The following is a 20,681-nucleotide window of genomic DNA, read 5'->3' as shown; positions in this document are numbered from 1 at the left end:
AGGGAAGTTGATGTAGATAATTCAAATAGCTTATTTAAGGACTCCGAGGTATTTACCTGTTTGGGGATTAGACATGTCAACTTCACCCTTCCCTTTTTCTATTTTGGCTGAAATCACAGTCAATATGAGCATCTAACCCAACAACAACACACCACACTCATGCCCACTGAAATACTTGCTTGTGTGATTTTTTTTTTTTTTTTCTGTGCCACTTGAAGTATAAGCATCGATCTCACAGGGCTGCTGTCCAGTGTTCAATCTTGCTTATAGACCTCCTTTCACAGCATTTCAGCTACATCTCTGTGTAGCACCTTCTACAAGGTATCTTATTCCACAGGTAGACTTGAGTGGTGTCTGTGCTGTAGTTACCACGCCACACAGGTAGTGACCAGGATTTTCCCATACCGTCGCTGTTTTTCTATTTGATCTTTTCCTTAAAAAAGTAAAAAATTATGATAAAGAGTGACAAAGACCAAGCCGTTCATTCTGAGGATGTAAAATTCAGAGATGTTCAATACAGGCGTGAAAGGCTTTATGCATTCCTTTTTGCCTGAAATTCCAGTTCTAATCCACTCCTTTCCTCCCTGGGAAGTTCACTGGTATTGATTTCCTCAAGAACATGCAATGTGCTCGCCACTGTACCTGCTTGTATTCTTATACCTTACTGGCTTGATTTGAGTCTGCACGTGCCTCCAGCCCAGCGCAAGTAGAGATGAAGCCAAGCTGCCAAACTTCTGTGAGATATTGAGGGTGTTGATGTAGCTGACTGTGATCTTCAAATCAAAAATACTGACGGCCACATAAGCAAGAAGGGAGAAAAGTTGGTTTGGAAAAGCCATCCAATGATTTGGGTGTCTCACCTCTCCTTGCAAATAAAGTATCAGAGTCCTTTCTCTGGTGTGTATAGCCAGTGGCATAAATGCCTGGAGCTGTTACCAACCAATGGTTCCCACAGGGATGCCAGCCACTTGCTGAACTGCCACAGAAGCAAGGTAAGTGCCGTGTAACTGCCTTCAGAGCCGTGCGGGGCAATAAAACTGGGAACTGCCAGTTCTGTGAGGACACGGAGGTAGCTAAAGGGGAAGGTTTCTGAGATCTGGCAGTTCATAGGTCCAAAACTTAAGAAAGTGAAACTTCCAGAATAAATAACTTGGATATCTCTACTCAAACTGGGTAAGTGATAAAAAGAATATATGTTTGTTATTGACTCCTTTAGATGCAAAAGTCCCCAAAAGTGAGGCTACATTCCCAGTAAGCTTTACCTAAATGTATGGATAAGAAATGGTGGAAAGAAGACAACAAACACCTCGTAGTGGTGGCAGCACTACAAAAAGCTTTGTCATGGCTGGTGGGACTACTGTTCATCCATCTCTGCTGAAACTATTCTTTCTTTTTAAAGGTCCGTTGCTACGTTCAGCTGACTTGCCAGGCTTGGGTCGCTCTGCAAACCACCTTACATTGCCAGGTCAGTCGGTACCACCTCACTCTAATTTGCTTATGTGCACAGCTTAGAAATAGGCACTCGCGGTGCCAATTGTTTGGGTGATGGACATAAGCAGATGACTTGCTTCAGGTATGTCATGACTTGTACACATCACATTAACAATGTAAACCCTTTCACTGGCATTGTGCAAATTAACTGTTGTTTTCAATAGTCTTTACTGCATTTAATTGTTTTTTAAACAAATACCTTGTGTTTTGTGGCTTGCAGTGCTGACTTGACAGACTATTGTAATTTGATTGGCAAATTAATTTGGGATTTTCTAATTTGGAAGTAGATGCTGAAGGGAAAAAATAAGGCTGTTTTGTGGACCTAAGCATAGGTTTTTTTGTGTTTGTCCCATCTACTAAATCCTGGTGTCTCTATTTCACCATGATAACCGTTTTCTTAATCCTTCATCTTTGTCCCACACAACTGTCAGAAGAAAGGAAGGGTAATATGAAACAGATATTTTCATCAGCGGTTGCTGTGCCAGCAGATGAGGTATAGTGTGGCTCCATATATAGGTGCCAATGTGCAGTAGCATGTTGCTATGCTGTTTCAGTTCTCCAAGCTGTTCCTGGCATGATGCTCTTTTGCAGCCACCACCTTAGCAGATTGTTTCCCCAGGCACAGCTGCAGCCACCACTTGGGTGTAAGCAAGGAAAAGGACAAGGAGGAATGTGAGAGAGTTCAAAACACTGTATTCATGTAGTAAAACAATGTGCTTGGTGGATTATTGTCCTGCTTGAGAACAAGAATGGACAATCTGGAAGTAAAATTTAATCCTATGAGCAGCATGCTTACATGAGGACTCCCAGGTCTCTAACCCAAGACATTTTTTAGTTAGAAAGCATGGAACAGGAAACATCATAAATATACCCTCTGAATTTCTGAAGTTTCCCATCATTGGCAGTGACAACAGGTATTACCTGTGTATATTGCCTGTTTCTCATAGGGTCCCAGCAGTGGTTAAATTCTTACATTTATATTCAACGGGAAGGCTGCTACTTTTTGTATATTTTCACCCAGGATTTTCTTGCATGTGGCATTTAGAAGTCTCGCTGTTTGAAGAGCTTTTGGAGAGATCTTGCTTTTTGGAGGGAAAAAACCCTATGTTTTAAGGAAAAATTGTGGAATGAAACATTCATGCCACACTACAGCCGTAACTTTCATCTAATGTAAACACATCTAATTTCAAAACTAGATCACTTTTTATACGTTTTAGCATGTTTGCAATCGTCACTTGCTTATTTTTAACAAGCAATGCTTATACAGGGTTTTCCATCTATTTTTCCAACTCCGTAGCACTTTTAACCCATCCATCTCTTAACCACCTGCAAACAACAAATCCCTCATCCCTTCTTATGTGTGGTCTTTGTTCTGAGCCTGCAGACCACCATTATAATATGAAGGCAGAGGATATACATGCAGAAGAGAGGGGTTTGGCAGAAGCTACGAGGTACAGTCCCTTCATGATTGCTGACTTGCTAAATGACCTTGCTGAAATCCTTGTTCTGTTGCCCCAGTTTCCTCATCTGTTTGGGAATGATATTTGTTCCCCTTTAAAACTATCCCATCTAGAGATCTGTTAACTGTTATGATTAGAAAAACAGCAGTAGGGAGGATCCACCTTCAGGAGAAGGGACCAATCAACCTAATAGTGTCCCTTTTTGCAAAAAGACGCTGTGGATTTGTTGTCAGTCCCGCATTACTTTCAGTAGTGATACTGTGATGATCTTACATAGAGTTATAAGAAGGTGCCTTCTCTTGGGCACTTATGGAAATGCCTAGCTGTGTTTTGACTCTCTCTTCATTAGACAGCTCCCACCTCAGTGGATGTTTTGGCAACAACTGGTTTAAGGACCCAGTGGGTTTTCTCTGTTTGGCTGCTTAGCTGGTGCCTTCCTACCAATGCCCTCTTACCATGGCTTATACAGCAAACTGCTCTGGTACAGTTTGCAAATCAACCCTTCCATTGCCACTGTTGGGGAGTCGACAATAGTGAAATATTTTCCATGTATTTATAGTCCAGTGATGCATTTTGTTTACAGCCATAATAATACTGTTTCTTTATGCTCTATATAGATCAGGTTTTGGGGGGTTGCTTTTGCTGGAAGCAGCCATTAATTAATATGTAGTTCAGAAACAGCCTGCTGTGAACACACACACAATCTTCTAATTGAGAAAAAGTTATTGTCTGGCTGTTTTGCATCTTGAATGAAAAGGGGAAGCTTTATTGCATTCAAGTTTAGTCTCGCTTCTAAAGGAGCAAGGCTGATGAGAACAAGCATGTGTGCATGTGATCCCATCTTGTCTCTTTGCTGGCAGATTGGTAAGTCCTAATCATCACTAACTTTTGAATCTATGCCTTGTCAATTTAAAGTGCAAGAGAAAGAAACACCCAAAAGCTTAGAAAGCTGGGGAAGTTTTATGAGGTTAGTGTGCAGGAGAGCTCCCTGGTGAAGCTACCACCTGAGCTTGACCACTGGTGAAACCAGAGTTCCCTGCATCTCATCTGCATCTAACAGTGCTGCAGGGACCCCGGCTGCCACAGGCACATCTGCAACCTCCTGGAACGGATGTTTTTTCTCAGTGTAAAGAGGATGAACCAACTATTTCTTCAGGGAGCTTGCACTTTGTATGGTGAGGAAGCACAGTAGGGGCATTAATGTACCCAGAAGTATTATTTACAATCACTGAGTGACGACAGTTTTCTTTCTGTGCCTTGAAAACATTCAGAATTCTATTTCTTCCAGGGTCCTGGAGGTGCTTATAAGCCTCAGAGCTGGGACCAGCCTCTCCTGGGACCCCTAGTGCCCCCGTCTCCTGCCAAGGGCGCAGGGGACATAGCTCAGCCTGGGCCCTTCAGTCCCTGCCCGGGCCATGCTGTAGGTGTGCCCGTGCCTGCCCCTGTCTCCTGGCTGGGCCTGGGCCCTGCCCTGAGGAGCTGCTCTCCTGCAGGGACCCCTCAGGCCTCCGTCACAGCTCGTCACGCAGAACTCCAGGCACAACGTGGCGTAACGCTTCTGTTCTGTTGTGTTGTATTCCTCACACTCACCACGAGTCAAATACCGACGAGACTTATTTCACTGAAAAGCCGGGGGGGTTCCGCTCCAAAAACACTTTCAAGGACATATAGTGCAAAGTTTACAAGGGGAAACAGGGTATTCTGTTGTTCTGAATCCCTTTCAGAGCCGATGGTCACAAGCAGTGACACAATGCTCATGTGCAGCCAGAGCAGGCTGATGCGTTCCTCAGTTTAGCTTGCAAAAGCATCCCTTGCCGTCTGGCAAAGGCACGGAGCTGCAGAAAGTAGCAGCAGGGACCCAGGCCAAGGAGTCCCCATTTTCTGAGTGAGAAGGTGAAGAATGAGGATCAGGACCAACCCCACATGAAAGAAGAAGAAGAAACGTGTGGCACCTTTGGTTACTTTCCAAAGTATGACAGGTACCAATCACAAGCACACTTTTTGTCTTCAGAAACGTGCTCCGCCGCTGTGCTTCTTGGCCAGGGATGCACGGGAAGCGCCCTCGTGCCTGCCCTGCGCTTGCCTTGCAGGCAGGGAGAGCTGACAAGGGGCAGCTCCTGATGGGGCAGCGAGCCTGGAGCCCTGCCAAGCAGAGGCTGTTCTGCACAAGCGAGAAGCCCTGGGGAAACGGAGCCGAGGGCAGAGCAGAGCTGGCTCCTGCCAAGGCTTGTGATGGGCAAGAGAGCCAGAGCGCCAGGGCACGGGGGTGCCTCGGAGGTGCAAGTGCAGCAGGCGAGAACCTGGCCGAAAGGGCTCGGAGGAGCCCTGACAAGGGGCTGTGCTCGGTGCGACAGAGGACAAGAAGCAACTCCTGGGGGGACCACACTGGGCCCCCTCCCCGGGAGCCCCGAAAGCTTCCTCCCCCCGGGTGCGGGGCACGAGGGCCACCTTCGTGGAGCACGAGCAGCGGGCACCCAGCCAGAATGGCCCAAAGGAGCCCTGGCCAGGGGCCCTGCGCGGTGCTGCAGAGGCAGGCAAAAAACCCCCGGGGCGGGACGCTTGGTAGCCCACCGCGGGGGAAAAAAAGCCTTCCTCCCCCCAGATGCAGGGCACGAGAGGCCACCTTCGCGGGGCACGAGCAGCAGGCGGTGACCTGGCCCGAGGGACCCGAGGAGCCCTGACAAGTGGTCGCGCTCAGTGCTGCAGAGGAAGGCGAAAAACCCCCGGGGGCCAGTGCCAATGTGCCCCGGGGGAAAATTCCTTCCTGACCCCAGGCAGCGCTGGCGATCGGCTGTTCCCTGAGCATGTGAGCGGGACCGGCCTCCTCGTCCCACGGGCTGGGCACGCCTCCCGGGAGATGCCAAGCCTCTCCCTCTGACCTGGAGCCATCGCAGGGGCTTCCAAGAGTGACCAAATGCCCCCGGCCCGAGCTACTCAGGGGGCAAGACTCCTGCTGGCACCTGATGGGACACCAGTGGGTGCTCCAAAGCTCCGGGACCCCTGGCAATACCGCTGCATCTTGTTTCTTACGGCTGCTGCCCCTGGCTCCACGGGGATGAGGACGGCGAGCCCTGCGGCGCTCCTCAAGAAGGCGTTCCCGTGGTGTTGCCACCGCTGTCCAGCTGAGAAGGCCCGACAGCCTCGGGCACCCCCAGGGGTGGGTGGTTCTTCTCCTCTCCTGAGGGGCTGCTGTCTGTTCCCCGAAGGCTGAAACAACATCTCCACCCATCCTCCACCCATCGGATGGGCTTTGGCCGTGGCCCTGCCAGGAGCTGCCCTTGCAGGGGAGAAGCTCCAGCAGCCTTGTCCAGGCTCCAGGCTCCCTCCCTCAGCCCCCAGGGAATTCCATGATTCCCTCGAGGGCTCCCTCTCGGGTGTCTTCAGGCCGGTGCCAGGCCAGCTCTGGCAGGGGGACCCGGGACGATGCCCCTTTTATACTCCCCCGGGGCACTGTGACAGCGCGTTGCCGGGTGACAGCACTGTGACATGGGGTAACACGGGGGTGACACATTGCCCCATGCGCAGCCCCACCCCCGCCCAGCATCCTTGGGAGGAAGGGCCCAGGGGGCTGTCCCTGCCCTCGGTGGCCATGCACGGGGCACAGCTGATGGGTGTCCCTGACGCCTCCTCTGCCACTCGGCTCCCGAGGACAAACCCCGGGCTGTTCCTCCTCTCTCAGGCTGTGGCAGGGACCGTCCCTGCAGCCCAGAGCCCAGCCCTGTCACCGTCCCCTCTCTGCGCCAGAGCCGACGTCCATGTGGCCCTGCAGCCAGAAGGACCAGGGACTTGATCTGCCTGGGCACAAAGCCTTTTCCAGGATATAGCAGGAGATGGGTTCAGCAGCTGCAGGCTGGAGGAAAGCCAAAGTGTGACCAGAGCCATAGGTTGGGACGGATGGTGCCAACAGATCGCCATGGTAATAAGAGAGGCTTTGACAAGTGAGTGGAGGTTGAACTGACATGGTGGAAAGGTTGGTCATTTTGAGACCTAGAACATTTGGGTCTGTGCCCAAAGCACGGCCAGGCAAACAACAACATTTATAAACTGCAAAAATAGCCCATTGCTGCTGTGGCTGTCACATCCCCGTGTCCTACTGAAACTGAGCTGCGCAGCCCCTCTGTGAAACACACACGTTGGCCGTGTTTGTACAGGATGTAAACGCGCTTCAGGCACAGGGTAGGACATTCAGAGCTCATCTGTCACTTTAACCTAAGAGTTATTTGCCTACCTCTATTTGTGGGAGGATGTTTAGATCTTACCTAAACCCTGGCAATTCTCCTTTTCCTTTAGGATTTAGCACTTGAAGTACTGAAAAACTAAGGAAGGTGCTGTTCTTGTTGTTTTGTCTGTTGGTGCCAAAATTGGTTTGTACTTTCAAACTATGTAAATAAGGGCATTTATACCATAGTCATTCATTTGGTTATGGTGATGCCAGAGGTGAAAGACAGGGGTTTGGTCCCCTCTGCAGGGACTTTGCAGAGATGTAGAGAGCATGTGTGATTTCCTCACCGTTCCTTACCAGTGCAGCAAGGGACATTTGCTACTGCACTGTCAGAGGAGGTTCGGACTTGTTACAGGGAAACATTTATTTACCAAGAAGCTGGTCAAACCCTGGAACAGGCTTCCTGGGGAGGTGGCCGAAGGCCCATGTCTGTCAGTGTTTGAGAGGCATTTGAAGAATGCCATTAATACCATGCTTTATCTTTTGGTCAGTCATGAAGTGATTGGGTACTTGGACTACGTAATCATTGTAGGTTCCTTCCAGCTGAACTATACTATTCTAGTCTAGTCTGTCTACTAGTCTAGTCTAGTCTGTTCTGTTCTATTCTATTCTAATATTTCTTGTGATACCTGCAGAGTTTGCTACAAGCTGTGGTACATCATATTCCTGAAAGCTGGACCTTTTGCAGTGTTATGGAGCAGGTACTTGCAGAATTCACATTGTCATAGAGGACTAGGTTTAATGTCCTCTAGGCTGGAACATGTGTCATAATGTCAGCTGTCTGGGCATAGAGGAGAGCATAATATGCATTCAATGAATTAAAAAGCATACCTGGACAGAAAAAAAAAAATTGTAATTAGTTACTAACCCCTCAGCTTATGTCACAATGACTGGGCAAGAAGTTGCTGTCTTTGGGCTCTGTCCTTGAGGTGTCTCATTGGAGAAAACAGTGAATTTTGTTTAAAAATGTACATATTTTCTTAACACTCCTAAGAGATTGATTCTCCCCAAGTTTAGAACATTTCTTGAGTGTTTCTAATGAAAGTCTTTGTTCTCCTGGTCCTTTGTCCTACAGATCTTCCTGATAATTACAGCAGAAAATCCTCCATAGCTTTCCTGTGCCATCTCCCAGTAAAAATGCCCAATGAAATAGTTTCCTTACCTCACCAGTGAATTTTTTAGCTATATCAGTAAATCAAATTTACTGATCATAAAAGTCTTTCATCTTTCCTGCTGTCCTTGTCCTAGGGTTTTCTTTATCCTGCCTGCATAGCAGTTGAAGGCAAAAGTTGCAGTAGCTCTGCAGGGGGCTGAGGGGCAAGGAGAGATGGCAGGTCATCTGTATTCAGGATGTCCCCACAAGCCAGTAACCACAGCTGGTTTGGCAAGAGAACACATTAATACCTTGCTCATGACATGCCAGAGGCCGTTAGTGCTTGCATGAGAGTCTGGAGAGGGACAAGAAGTAGTTTCGTCTGGACCAAGCCGTCCTCCAGACACTATTTCCACCCCAGTGCCAATGCCACAGCATCCCCTTGTGAGGCAAGGACAGTTGGGAGAGACAGCAATCTCATCCTCATCCACCCTCACCTGCATTGTCTTGCAGTGCTGAGGCCAAAGTGGCCTCCTGCAACACCAGTGCTGCCCCGTGAACCCGGTGTGTTTCACTGCTGAACCTCCCTTTCTGCAAAGGTGGTGGGGAGACATGGCTCAGTCCTGTTGCAGAAGCAGCAGAAGCAGCACAGCAAGGGACTGCCACCAGCTCAGGGGCAGATGTGCAAGCTGAGCAGCCTGTGTGGGTTTTCCCCCTTCCAGTTTCTTGTTTTCTTTCACTGCTACATTTTCCTTTCCCTGCAGTACTAAGTGTCAGCAGTGACCACTCAAATCCCATTTGCAGATATGGCTGCTCAGCTGTGTTCTTAATTTTTATCAGAGGCAAATTGTTTCCCCGCAGGTATTCATGAGCAAAAACTGTGCTATTCATTCTGTGACTGTAGTGATGACATTAAAGAAAAAGACATTTCGATGCCTTTTTTAAAAGGTTGTGCCTTTCGAATGAATAGAAATATTTATATATTCTATCTGCTTTAAATTTCTTGAAAGGGAAAAGAAAAAGATATCACTGTTTTGCTTTGTCTTCTTTTTTCTAATTAGAGTGGAATTGCTATGTAACAACGAGAGTGTTTGTTGCTACAACTAGTAGTTTGAAATACTGAAGATGACTATATAGTATTTTTGACAGTAAGAATTTTTTCCTTCTTACTGCAATAGGGCAAAAGCTATTGCAAATCAGTATATTTCTAGGGAAGTCAGGGGAACCAGGAAAATTCCAACTAAAATTTTGACTATAGTGTACAATAATTCTTGTGGACTGTGGAGACGCATCCCCTGGCTTCAAGTTCACATGAAATATCCATCATGCTCGATTAACTGAGGGCAGACTCCTCAATAAAGTTTTCTCTTGTGTTCAGACTATCCGTGAGATTGAAGCTCTTGGCATTGTCTGGACTGTTAGTTCAAGTGATCATCTGCAAAATAATTGGGTTTTGATGGGCTTTCTTGTTGACCTCACCCAGTGGATGCATGGCACATCTTAGAACCAGCTTAAAGGGCAGAACTTGTGGCACTATTTGATACTCCTGTAGTTTCTGGACACATGGATGAATGTTTTAAACTGTGGCAAGTCCAGCATGTTCGTTCATCTGCCCTTCTGTATACATTCCTCGACTTTCAAAACAGTCTCTCATGTATTAGCTATGTCTGCTTATAGGAATATCTATCACTGCTAATACAAAATAATAGCTTCTGGTGTGGTGCCTCAAGCTATTAATCTAACTGGAGCTGCGTGGAATGCAGTAGGCTGCTTTTGTGTTACACGTGGGGATGGGGGGGCAAGAGGGATGGGGAAATGAACAATTCTTGTTCCTTCATATAAGCATTGTACAAGTTGCATTGTTCTTCAACAATGTGTTTGCGGATATCCTCAAATCAAACCCCACTTCGACACAGTATCTGTAGTTAAACCTAAGGTGCCTCAGATACAGCCTACAGGGTTTTACCAAAAATTTAGCAGCAGATTACAAGCTTTAGGCTCCTTTCTGTTTAGCAGAACTCTTTGAAAATACAGACGTCAGTTAAAGGTGTGTCCCCCTCAGGAAGGGCATGGGGCGGTATGAGATGGGCAGCCCTTAACTGTGGTGCTGCAAGCAGAACCTGAGGACTAGTGCTGGGTGAGAGCGTCCCAGTCTACGCTAATTTTTCATTCGCAGTTGTCTGCTAAGTGGCAGCTCTGGCATTCGTTCTTTCACCTGTGATGATCATTATATCTTAAGCAAATCAAGGCATAATGTTGTCGTAGGGCAGGTGTTTATACCAGGTGGATAGAGGGAGTCCTCACCTCTCTCAAGAATCAAAAGAAGAGTTGTATCAAAGAAAGGGTAAGAGGAGATACTGGGTAGATGCTGTCCTAGCCAAATCTGAAGTCTGCATGGCTGCTGCTCTGTAAGATGCTAAGTTGCACATTGTGCTGGCCAGAGCAAGCGGGGCAGCTAATGCACTCAGCCTCTTGGCTAAATCAGTGTCTGAATGACACAGTCTCTCTGTATGATGCTGCTTGTGTAACTATTCTAGTCTACACTGGCACTATCCAAGTACCTGTTCTCTGCTTTCGTTGCCTTGATGATAGCCATGGTCTTAAAAAATAATTATTTATTTGCCCTAAATTAAAAAACAACCACCCAAAAGGAAATTCATGCTTTGGCAGCATCAAGGTTAGAAACTTGTAATACTTCCATCACTCCATGCATGAAAGGTCCTGAGAATCATAACCTATTGAAGCCCACAAAACCCTTGTGAGGTAAGTACTGTCATTTTTATTCCCTTTTTTTCAAATAGAGAAACTGGGGTGAATGTTAAAGCCCAGGTCATGCGAGAAGTCAGTGAGAAATCTGGGAACAGAACACTACAGTTCTGAGAGAGAATATTCTCCCCTTCACTTTGAGTCTCTAAAGCCTGAAGAAATTAAATGTCATGGATCCTCTTTATCAACTCCTGTGTGAGGATGATAAACAGCACTGTCAGTGTTCTGGATAAACCCCTTTAAACCTATTAGCCGAGTCATCTCTGCTGGCAACAACTCCAGTAAAATTCCAGTTAACAATAAACATTCCCCCATGCTGAGCAATGGAAAATCCAATAACGGTTTGGCTGAATCCATGCTGAGTACAGAAAATGGAATTAATCAGAAAAGTGAATGTGCCTCAAAGAACAGTAACTCACCTGGATATTTTTCAAGCTTTTAATGAATGTCATTCTAGCCTAGGTGAGGACAGGAAAGATTATGACTATGCATAAATCTGGATGTGTATTTCTAAAGTTTATGAAATCCATAATTTTTTGTTTCCCAAGACATTTTAGAGTACAATTGATCATGCAAGGAGTTTAACAAGATGAGAGTGTGACTGTTCTGGCATTTGATGTTAGCTAGCTTACACAGGGGAATCTTTTTCACTTAGGATTCATGCTGAGAGCAATGACTTTTCTTTTAAAGTGCTTATCATGCTAATTATTGACATTACTTGGTTATATTGTAAATAATAACAAGGCATAAGACAAATACATCTTGGTCGTACTGATGTTTAAGTTTTCATTCTACCTATGTAAAGGTGTAAGAAAGCAGGGCATAGTTTCAAATAAACAGACTCAAGAAGTTGAGAATCGTCAGATTCATATATAGTCCGCTTGTGACTTCCACAATGGCCTCTAGTTTACTGGAAAATCATATGAAACTCCTCAGATCTAACTGTTCCTGAATTCTGGGAAATGGGATCTCAATCCAGATTTGTTGCCTTAAAATGGCCTTGTTCAATATTCTGAAAAGTGAGGTGTATAGCTATCTGTGTGTAGATAGGTAAGTATAAAGTTGCTCTTCATTTAGATTTTGGCACTTTCATCTTCTGTCTAAACTGTTGTTTTATAACATTGAGAACATTCTTTGGGATTCACCTGTGCCAGTGCAGTCTTCTGGGATGTTCGAATAAGAGCATGATTTCAACATCAAGTCTTTCAAAGTGCTTAATTGCCCAAATTTCAATTTTGGAGATGTCTGTGTTTCATTCTAGAGTTTTACATCTATATTTGTGATACATATTTTCACATCTCTTTTTTCTTGAACCTTTTCTTAACCCTCTGTAACTACCCATTAACCCAAAAGACTCCTGGCTCAGGCTGAGAAACCCTCCTTTGTGCAGACAGGCTGTGCCAAATGGGATGGACACAGCTTCTGAGGAATTCATTTCTTGTCCACCAGCCAGTGAATGTTAGGCATGGTAACCACCGTTGTTCTTCCTTTGTCACCACCAGCCATCAAACCTCAGCTGCATCACATCAGGAGACCCCTTCACAGATCAGGAGAGTATTTCCCAACCTTCTGCAAGAAATCAGAGGACTATCCTGTGAGATGTAAGCTGCTTGACCAGAGGGGAAGGATGAAGAAGATCCAACATATTGCCCAGAGCTGGCATAGGAAATAGCTGAAGAGATAAAGAGGCATCTTCTGGAATGACGCTCCTCACAGGCAGATAGAGGACATTGTGTAAGCATTGCACAGGCCATGCTAAATTGTACAGCAGCTGCAATTCCAGAAAAAAGCAAGTGTATGATTTAGCTAAACAATATAATGGACATTTTGTTGGAAATGTTCGCAATAGCCGCCTTATTATTGCAGCATATGCTGACTTAGTAGTAAAATATTGGGCTCTGACCTTAAAAGAAGTAATTGTATACCACAGTCTCCTGTCAAATTAAGGAAGCCAATGCTTTCCTAGGTTTTTGGTCTCCTTATGGTGTTCTCAAGGTGACCTTCAGCCTACCACAGGGGAGACAACTCCTGTTTCAGACAGCATGGGAAAGTATTTTCTTACCTAAATGTAGTGATAATAAATGTCCTTCTGTCATAGTGTGATAGGTGTTCAGGAAGATGAAAGTAGGAGGCTGGAGTACAGGGTCGTCTCACTTTACTCATTGGAAAAAGAAGACATCGCGCAGAGTTAAAATTATTCTTTGCACAAACTCTGATGAACAATAAATATCACAGATTGTCTTTTGTGGCATTAATTTAGTTGAGTTTGATCTCATGTGTTCTTTTGGTGCCCAGAGTGTCCCATGGGCCTGAGCTTCACAGCTGCGCATGCCCCCTCTGAAGTTCCTCTTTATACTGTGAGAAACGGTGGTGAACAACTCTATGCTCTTTCTCCAGGTCCCTGATGACATACCGCCTCAGCTGTCACTTGCCAGGCCTCTGTCCTGTTTGTAGTCTCCTCACAAAGAACCCTACTCTACTTTTTATCTTCCTTGCTGCTATTCTCTGTATCTTTTTTTTTTTTTTTCTTAATATCTTTCTGAAAGAAGGGGATGAGCACTGCACACAGTGCTCAAGATGCAGGTATACCAGAAATTTATAAAATTATGTAATGACACTCTGTTTCATCTTCCACACCTTTCTAAATACTTTTTTAAAGTTGTTCTTTCCTTTTTGAACCTCCTTGAGCACTGAGTAGTAGTTTCTGTAGAATTATATATAATAAATCCTAATTAATTTATAGCCCAAATGCACATATGGACTTGGGGAGTTGGGCTTGCCTTTCCCTATATGCATTGTTCTGCACTTACTGAATTGGTGGTTTTGCCAATGATACTACAGTAAGCTGCTGCTGCAGCTTTTTTTTTTTTTTTTTTTTTTTTTTTTTTTTTTTTTTTTATGTTACATCCTTTGTTTCTGTTCCCTGCTTGTTTTCTTCTTCCATTGACACCTTTTCCAAACCACCTTTTCTGGATAAGCAAGTTGAATAGCAGAGAAGACAATTCTCCTTTACTACAAAGGCTGATGATTTCATCCCACTGGGTTTTTTTTTATGTTTCCCCCATCATTAACCAGTTATCCACCCACCTTAAGATTGTATGCTATGATCTCCTTTCAGTCCATGATGGTTGAGTAGTTTTGACAGCCTTTGGAGCAGGACCTTGTCAAAATGGAGAACTGCAAACCATTATTGGCTCCTCCAAGGAAGTCTCAAAGATATGTGAGCCAATATTTCTTCTATAAAAACTCGGCTGACCCCTTTCTGCTGTAAGTATCCCTGCTACCTACCAATTTTATTATTTATATTTTCTAAAAGTTCACTCACTGTGCATTCACACTGCGTTATACACTACAGGTTTGTAACTATGTCCAACATCAAAACTGCACCAGCCAGTGTACGTAGCAGTGCTAGGTGACAGTCACTGTTAAAGTCACGGCTGGTTGTTGTGTGAAAAGAGCCAGGGTGTTTTTCCAGTGTTACAGATGTCCCTTGCTCCCTTGGAGAGGATCACTGCAACTCCGGGTGCACTCGCCCTGGGGTCTGACATCTCCACTACCTAAGTGCTCTGATGTCACCTTGTTTCACATTGGGTTTTTTTCTATTTTACCTTGTGCTTTATGTTTATGGTGTTGACCTTCACCACCATCAGAACTGGTGACTCCAGCAGCTGGGCTGGGTCACTGCCTAAACGAAATGCAAAGAGAAATGTCCTGTAAAGCCTCCTGCTTATGAAATGTGATTTACATCTAGGAATTCCCTGAGAACTGTATTTTGCCTGTAGAATACCCTGAAATGTTTTACACAAATAGGCTGTAGAGAAATGCAAAATTATACTATCCTTCCAAATGCATTTTCTGTCTGTGTCATTTCCTTTCCTTTACGACAACTTTGGTTAATGCTTTACCTAAGAGAGTCCCACCTGACTGTTCTCTGGACAAGTGGACAGCACTGGGTCACTTGCAGAAGCTAAAAGGGGAACTTCTCTTTTTTTTTTTTTTTTTTTTTCCTTTTCATTATTACCAATAGTTTATTGGGATTGTTGGTTTTGTGTCACTAGCATCTCACAGACGCAGTGATTTTTGTCTTTACCCTCCTGGCCCACACTCTCTCCTTTGCCGTGAAGCAGAGATAATTTGCCGTCTTGAATTTGCTGGTGTGTAGTCAAGGTACAGGGAAATGTAATGTCCTGCCTGTGGTGTCACGGGGAGCATGTATGGCTCCTACAAACTAAATGTAGTTCTGATCAGGTTCCTCTTAGCTCTCACTTTTCTCCAGCCAAGTGTGCTGTGATGAGTTGCTGTCTATTAGAGTCCCCTCTACAAAGTGCCTTGTTCACCCAAGTAGCTCAGAGAGTTTTTATTTTTTATTTCTCCTGGAGCTGGGGAAGGTGAAGAATGCCGGCAGATATTCATTGGTATTGGAAACGTATCTCAGGATGTCTCTTCCCTCTTTCAAAGCCTGGGGCTTTTGGCCTAAATGAAATACTGCAAAGTAGGGGAGAGGGTATTTGTGCAGACTGCTCCTTGTAGATACCAGATGATTCACAAAAATAATTCCTATGCAAAACTGGTTGTGCTGATGGCATCCAGCCTGATGAGCAGAGCTGTATGGTGGAGTGGATGGGCTCCTCCTCTCAGTCCAACCCTGACATCTAGTGTACACCAAAGGGAAATTTTCAAGTTCAGAAGTTCAAAAATGAAATCTGTTTTATTTGGGGGAGGTCTGGCTTTGCAGTGCACTCAACCTTTTTCTGCATTGATTTCTGAGATAACCACTTGCTGCAAGCATAGAAACAAGTCTGAGTAATCTGTCCCTCTTGGAAAGTCTTATGATCTCAGACTTATGACACCATTTAGACTTGCTATTCATTACTCATTGCAACTATCAACACTTGCAAATTTAGCCTTTTTTCTGTTTAGACCATTTGGGAACTGAATCTTTGCTCTAATCACTGGATCACTTTTGATACAGCAAGAAAGTTTGGTGCTCTGTTATTTGAAAGGGGTTTTTTTCATTATTTTTTTAGGAAAAGATTGAAGTCTGAATTAAAAAATCTACATGTTAAAATCCACAGTGAATGAGGCGTAGAGAGGCTCTTCCTTATATTTTGTATATTTCTATGTCTACACAGACAGAGATTGGAAAGGAAGATTGGCTCCAGGGGCAATTGCAGCAGCCAGAGCAGAGATGGAGGAGGGAGGAGGAGTTGTGGATCAGCAGCTCAAATGGACCCTTCCAGTTCTTTAGGTCATGAGGCAGACATCTGGGTTCATAAAGCAAATTTGATTCTGGACCAGCCATGTCCCTACTTCCTTTCTCCTTCTTATTGATGCCTGTTGTTCACTTCTGTTGTGCAGGTACCTGGCCAGCATGAGTCCTTCTGGCTGATCCCCCACTATCCTTGTACATGTATTCCTCCCTTTACCCCAGACTTTTCTCCTGATCTTTCACAGACCTGCTAAGTATCACCTAGCAGCTCCCTTGGTATGGATCCTGGGCTACAGTCACAGAACAGCTGAGGCTGGATGATGCCTCTGGAGTTGGCAAGTCTAAAGAGGATCCACTGAAGCAGGTTACTCAGGGCTATGTCCAGTTTGGGTTTGAAAAACTCCAAGGATGGAGACCCCCACAACCTTTCTAGGCTATCTATGCCAGTGCTCAGTAGTAAAAGCTTTTCTTACTTGTGGCATTTCATGTATTTTGGTTTGTGCCCACTGCCTCTTGTCCTGGCAGTGGGTACCACTGGGAAGAGCGTGGCTCCCTCTTTACTCCCTCCTATCAGATCATTATATAAATTAATAAGATACCTTTACTTTCTCTTCTCTAGGCAAAACAGAATGTGGAAAACCAAACCTGGGATAGGTATAACTTTGTCTCAGACCCTAAGACCCCCTGGGGGCCTAAAACATGCTTTGAAGGTTGGAAAAGACTAAACAGCTTGGAAAAAGCCAAAGTTCACAGCAATGTGTCTCACAGCTATAAATAGGTAGCTTGCATTTTACAGGATCATCACACCTGTAAGAATAAGCAGAAATGGTCAATCAAAACCAGTTCTTTTATTTCTTGAATGTGCTCTCTAATTTTGCTGCTGCTTGTCCATCTGTCCAGTCTGTGTCTTTTCAGGATTCTTCAGGATGCTGGGTGTGAGGTTGGATTAAGCTTCCCTTCACAGCTCCTGGGTCTGACAGACTGACATGGGTTCCTCCTGCAGGACCAGGAGACAGTGTTGTGGAGTAGAAACTGGTTTTTAATGTTCATTCTTTCAATTTGTAGAAGAATTCCATAATACTGCTGTTTCTGTTTGCGCCACCTGACTCTAAGAGGCCCATGGCTTTTTGGGGGACATAAGGAACAGAATAATATGTATTTATGAGCTTATCTAAATACAAGTGAGAAGCCAAAATTCCTAATGTGCTTCACTGACATGCATTTTCGGTATTTGCTTGTAGATGCAATTGCTGGGCAGTCTGTCTGCATACAGGAATACTGTAAGGTCATGCGTACAAAATGTACATTACAAAATGTAATGTACAAAATGTAACTGTAAAATGTAATTTACAAAATGTAAAAGGTAGGAATGGCATAGGACATGCAGGAAGATAATCTGTTATGGTATCTAAACACATCTATTAATTTATGTGGTCAAAGCATTATACAGTTATCAATTTATTACGCAGTAAGACAAGATTTCAATGAGACAGAATTTTGGTGTGTTGCTAAACTCAATGCATGCAAATGCTGCTTTATCTGTGAATATAGTGTGAGTTAGTGATAGCATCATGAATGTTGCTTTGGACTTGTTTCTGCTGCAGTTTAGCTGGGCAAATCACTTAACCTATGGACCTCATGTTTAGCACTACAAAAACGCTCATCACATCCCCTTCAGATTGCTTTCTGCAGTCCTTAGGTGAAAGCTGCTGAAGTGCAAGGCCATTAAATCCTTTTGTCCTAATTCTGTTTTAAGTGGAGGCTTGTTCCTTAGTTTCTAGGTAGAGGTTAATTGAGAATTTGCTCCAAAAATATTAGCCATTAATAACCTCCTGACTGCAGTCAGTCTTTTATTTACTGACTGAAACAGCACTTCATTGCCCTGGAGGCCTGGGACGGGTTGTCCTGCCCAGACTTCTAGGGTGAGATGAAGTTCCAGCTAAATATCTGAATGCAAGCCAGCTACTAAGCCCCTAAAGCAGTCAATGCTGATGTGCAGACAATGTACACGACCGGTCTGGAGCATCCCAGTCTTAAAAGTGCTAGAAAGGCTTAGCCTGTTCCTGTGCTTTCTTTTGTGATTTTGCTGTTATGGCCATGAGGGACCTTCAGGTACACAGGGTACGACAACATTTCTGCCCCAGAGCACACCAACTCCAGCCGTTTGCCTAGGAGAGCAATTTGTGCACTTTTAGCACTATCTGGTCTTAAAGGGAGAGTTCAGAGCCTGAACAACGATAAATAAACCCAATAAACCACATTCACACCATTGTACGATCCACACAGGATTCTGCAACACTAAAGGCTTTGTTTTGGGGAAGGGGCAGTGTTTATCTGATGTGAAAAAAATCTTATCTTATTCCCAAATAAAGTAATATTTAACACTTTCACTGAGTGCAATGAGGCAGGTGAAAGCTTTGAGAAACGACTCATCGCACTGCTTACCAGGAACATTGCGAAAACTCCTATTTACTTAATTGATCAAGTGAAAAATTACTTTTTAGTCCTTCACGTTGCTCCTGGGTGGGAAAACAGTAAATGCTGAATTACCAGGCTATGAATATGCGATTTTAAATGAATTGCAGCAAATGATGTATGTTGCGGCATTTTTATGGCTGGGCTTCAAGTTGATCTATGCAGGGATGGTAAATTAGGCTTCTGCGCCTTCAGAGATGTCACTGGGACCATAACTCCTCTTTGGTGAAGAACATACAGTTCTAGGCTTAAAGGGTGCTTTCTTCCCACCACCCAATACGCCACCCCCACCCCCCCCCTTAAGCTGTGTCAGCATTCGCCAGGCTTGGAAACAAATCCTCTTCAGACCAGTGAAGACAGTCACATCCCATTTGTGTTCCTGTCCTGTGTTGTTAAGGGCCTTCGTGCCTAAACAAGTGCATTTTCGTGGCTAATCCACTGCTGACATTCATCTTTTCAGAACTCCATGCTCTCACTTCTGCTGTCTTGTGCGCTGAAAATATTCACCAGCTTCACTGGTAAAGCACGACTTGAATCACACGTATTTCTTGTCATATACTTTACTGTGTACCTTACCTGAATATTGTTATATGAACTATTGATTGATTATCTTTTAATATTATCTTCTCTCGCTGATAGATTAACAGCACACAAAAAAAGTACATCTCCAAGGTATCAGGCATCCCATTAATAATAGAGCTGGGCTTTTGTACACTTTCATACATGAATATTTATTATAAGCTTGTTGTTGATTACATCTTGAAGCTAAGTATCTCAGAATGCACTGTGTTCTCATGAAAGATGCTGGGTCAGTCACTGTGGCAAATGGAGTCCAAACGAGTGTGCTCCTCGGCTGTCTGCTTAAGGGTGTTAAAAAGATAACTAAATTCAGTCTGCCAGGCTAGATCATCTTGAACCTCTCTGCTGAGGTCCCTAAGGGTCTGGCCGGCAGCACTTCTCCGTCTAGTGCACAGAGCTATTAAGGCAAGCACAAAACTACCCAGTTCTACCTATTTTGTATAATAGTCTACAAATACCTGTCTCGGTTTGTACAAATACTGAAGGCTGTAGCTGGCTGTGGAAACAATTCTTAATTGAATCAATGAGGTAAATTATTTAAAAAAAAGTGTGATGCTCTTCCACCTTGCGGTATGTGTATGCCGTTGAGTAGCACTATTCCTTTTAGTCAATTTTTACTTTCCCACTGTGATTTTTAATCTTTACAGCCCCTCCTAACTGACAACCTAGGACTCAGTTTAAAAAAAGAAAAAATGTGGAGTAAAAGGATCAACTATCCAACTAGTTTATCTTTCACCAGCCCAGGAACAAAAACTTTGAAAGATTTAAAAAAAAAAAACAGTCAATAGCCTACACTGGTGTCACAGGCAGGCATTGCACTTCCCATAGTTTCTCTTCTGAGAGCTCTGCCCTCTGTCCTGTTTGATGTGTCAATGCTGACAGCCCTTAGCTGTAAGTTTTCATTCTATGGTAAATCTACCCTTTCCTCCTCACAAACACAAGTCATGAGCAGATACAGGCAGAAGTGTTTACTCTGTGTTTCAGGGACTCTAAGGTCGATTCCTACCCTCCCACCCTCTCCATCTATCCCATCAGCTCTGCACGTGGGGATTTTCACTGCAGTCGGAGTTATTCCAGCAGAGGAATGCTGGACAAATGAAGTGAAATGTCAGAAGAAAAATATAATTTGAATCATTAGTTGAACTTCTACTGCTCTGTGCTACCAACCTCTCTGGCATCTAGTGCCAGGTACACTGGATTGGTGGTGTCTTTTATGTTAACCCTTATCACCGTGCTGCACAAAGCTAGATCTGATCTGAGGTGGATTCCTCGTTGACAAAAATCCTGGGAAGCTGCTTTTAGTAAACCAAGAAAATTCTTCCAACCCCACATGTAAGTGAAATTTCTGTCATCATCTCCTAGGATGCTTGCTGGGATTTCATGAGA

General features: G+C 44.4%; 1 protein-coding gene and 1 long non-coding RNA gene across 9 annotated transcripts in view; both read left to right on the top strand.

Moving 5' to 3' along the window:
• Positions 1-13,858, top strand: part of PDE1C (phosphodiesterase 1C) — a 370,389-nt gene extending 356,531 nt beyond the window's left edge. For 5 of the 7 annotated variants that reach the window (XM_055708678.1, XM_055708672.1, XM_055708676.1 and 2 more), the window contains 2 exons: positions 1,400-1,465; positions 12,535-13,857. In XM_055708678.1, coding sequence (XP_055564653.1) covers positions 1,400-1,465; positions 12,535-12,704 — 236 coding nt within the window. In that variant the 3' untranslated portion in view covers positions 12,705-13,857. Of the gene's footprint in view, positions 1-1,399; positions 1,466-12,534 lie in introns of all 7 variants that reach the window. The other 2 variants (XM_055708673.1, XM_055708674.1) reach the window with 1 other exon arrangement.
• A 3,800-nt stretch (positions 13,859-17,658) lies between these two features.
• The window catches only part of LOC114017807 (uncharacterized), a 38,790-nt gene continuing 35,767 nt past the window's right edge, over positions 17,659-20,681 (top strand). For both annotated transcript variants that reach the window (XR_008731997.1, XR_003563066.2), the window contains exon 1: positions 17,659-20,627. This is a non-coding gene — a long non-coding RNA (uncharacterized LOC114017807). The remainder of the gene's footprint in view (positions 20,628-20,681) is intronic.

Source organism: Falco cherrug, chromosome 4 (assembly GCF_023634085.1).
Source record: "Falco cherrug isolate bFalChe1 chromosome 4, bFalChe1.pri, whole genome shotgun sequence".
Taxonomy (NCBI): domain Eukaryota; kingdom Metazoa; phylum Chordata; class Aves; order Falconiformes; family Falconidae; genus Falco; species Falco cherrug.
Note: the sequence above shows the minus strand (reverse complement) of the source record. Positions and strands in the feature narration are given on the sequence as shown.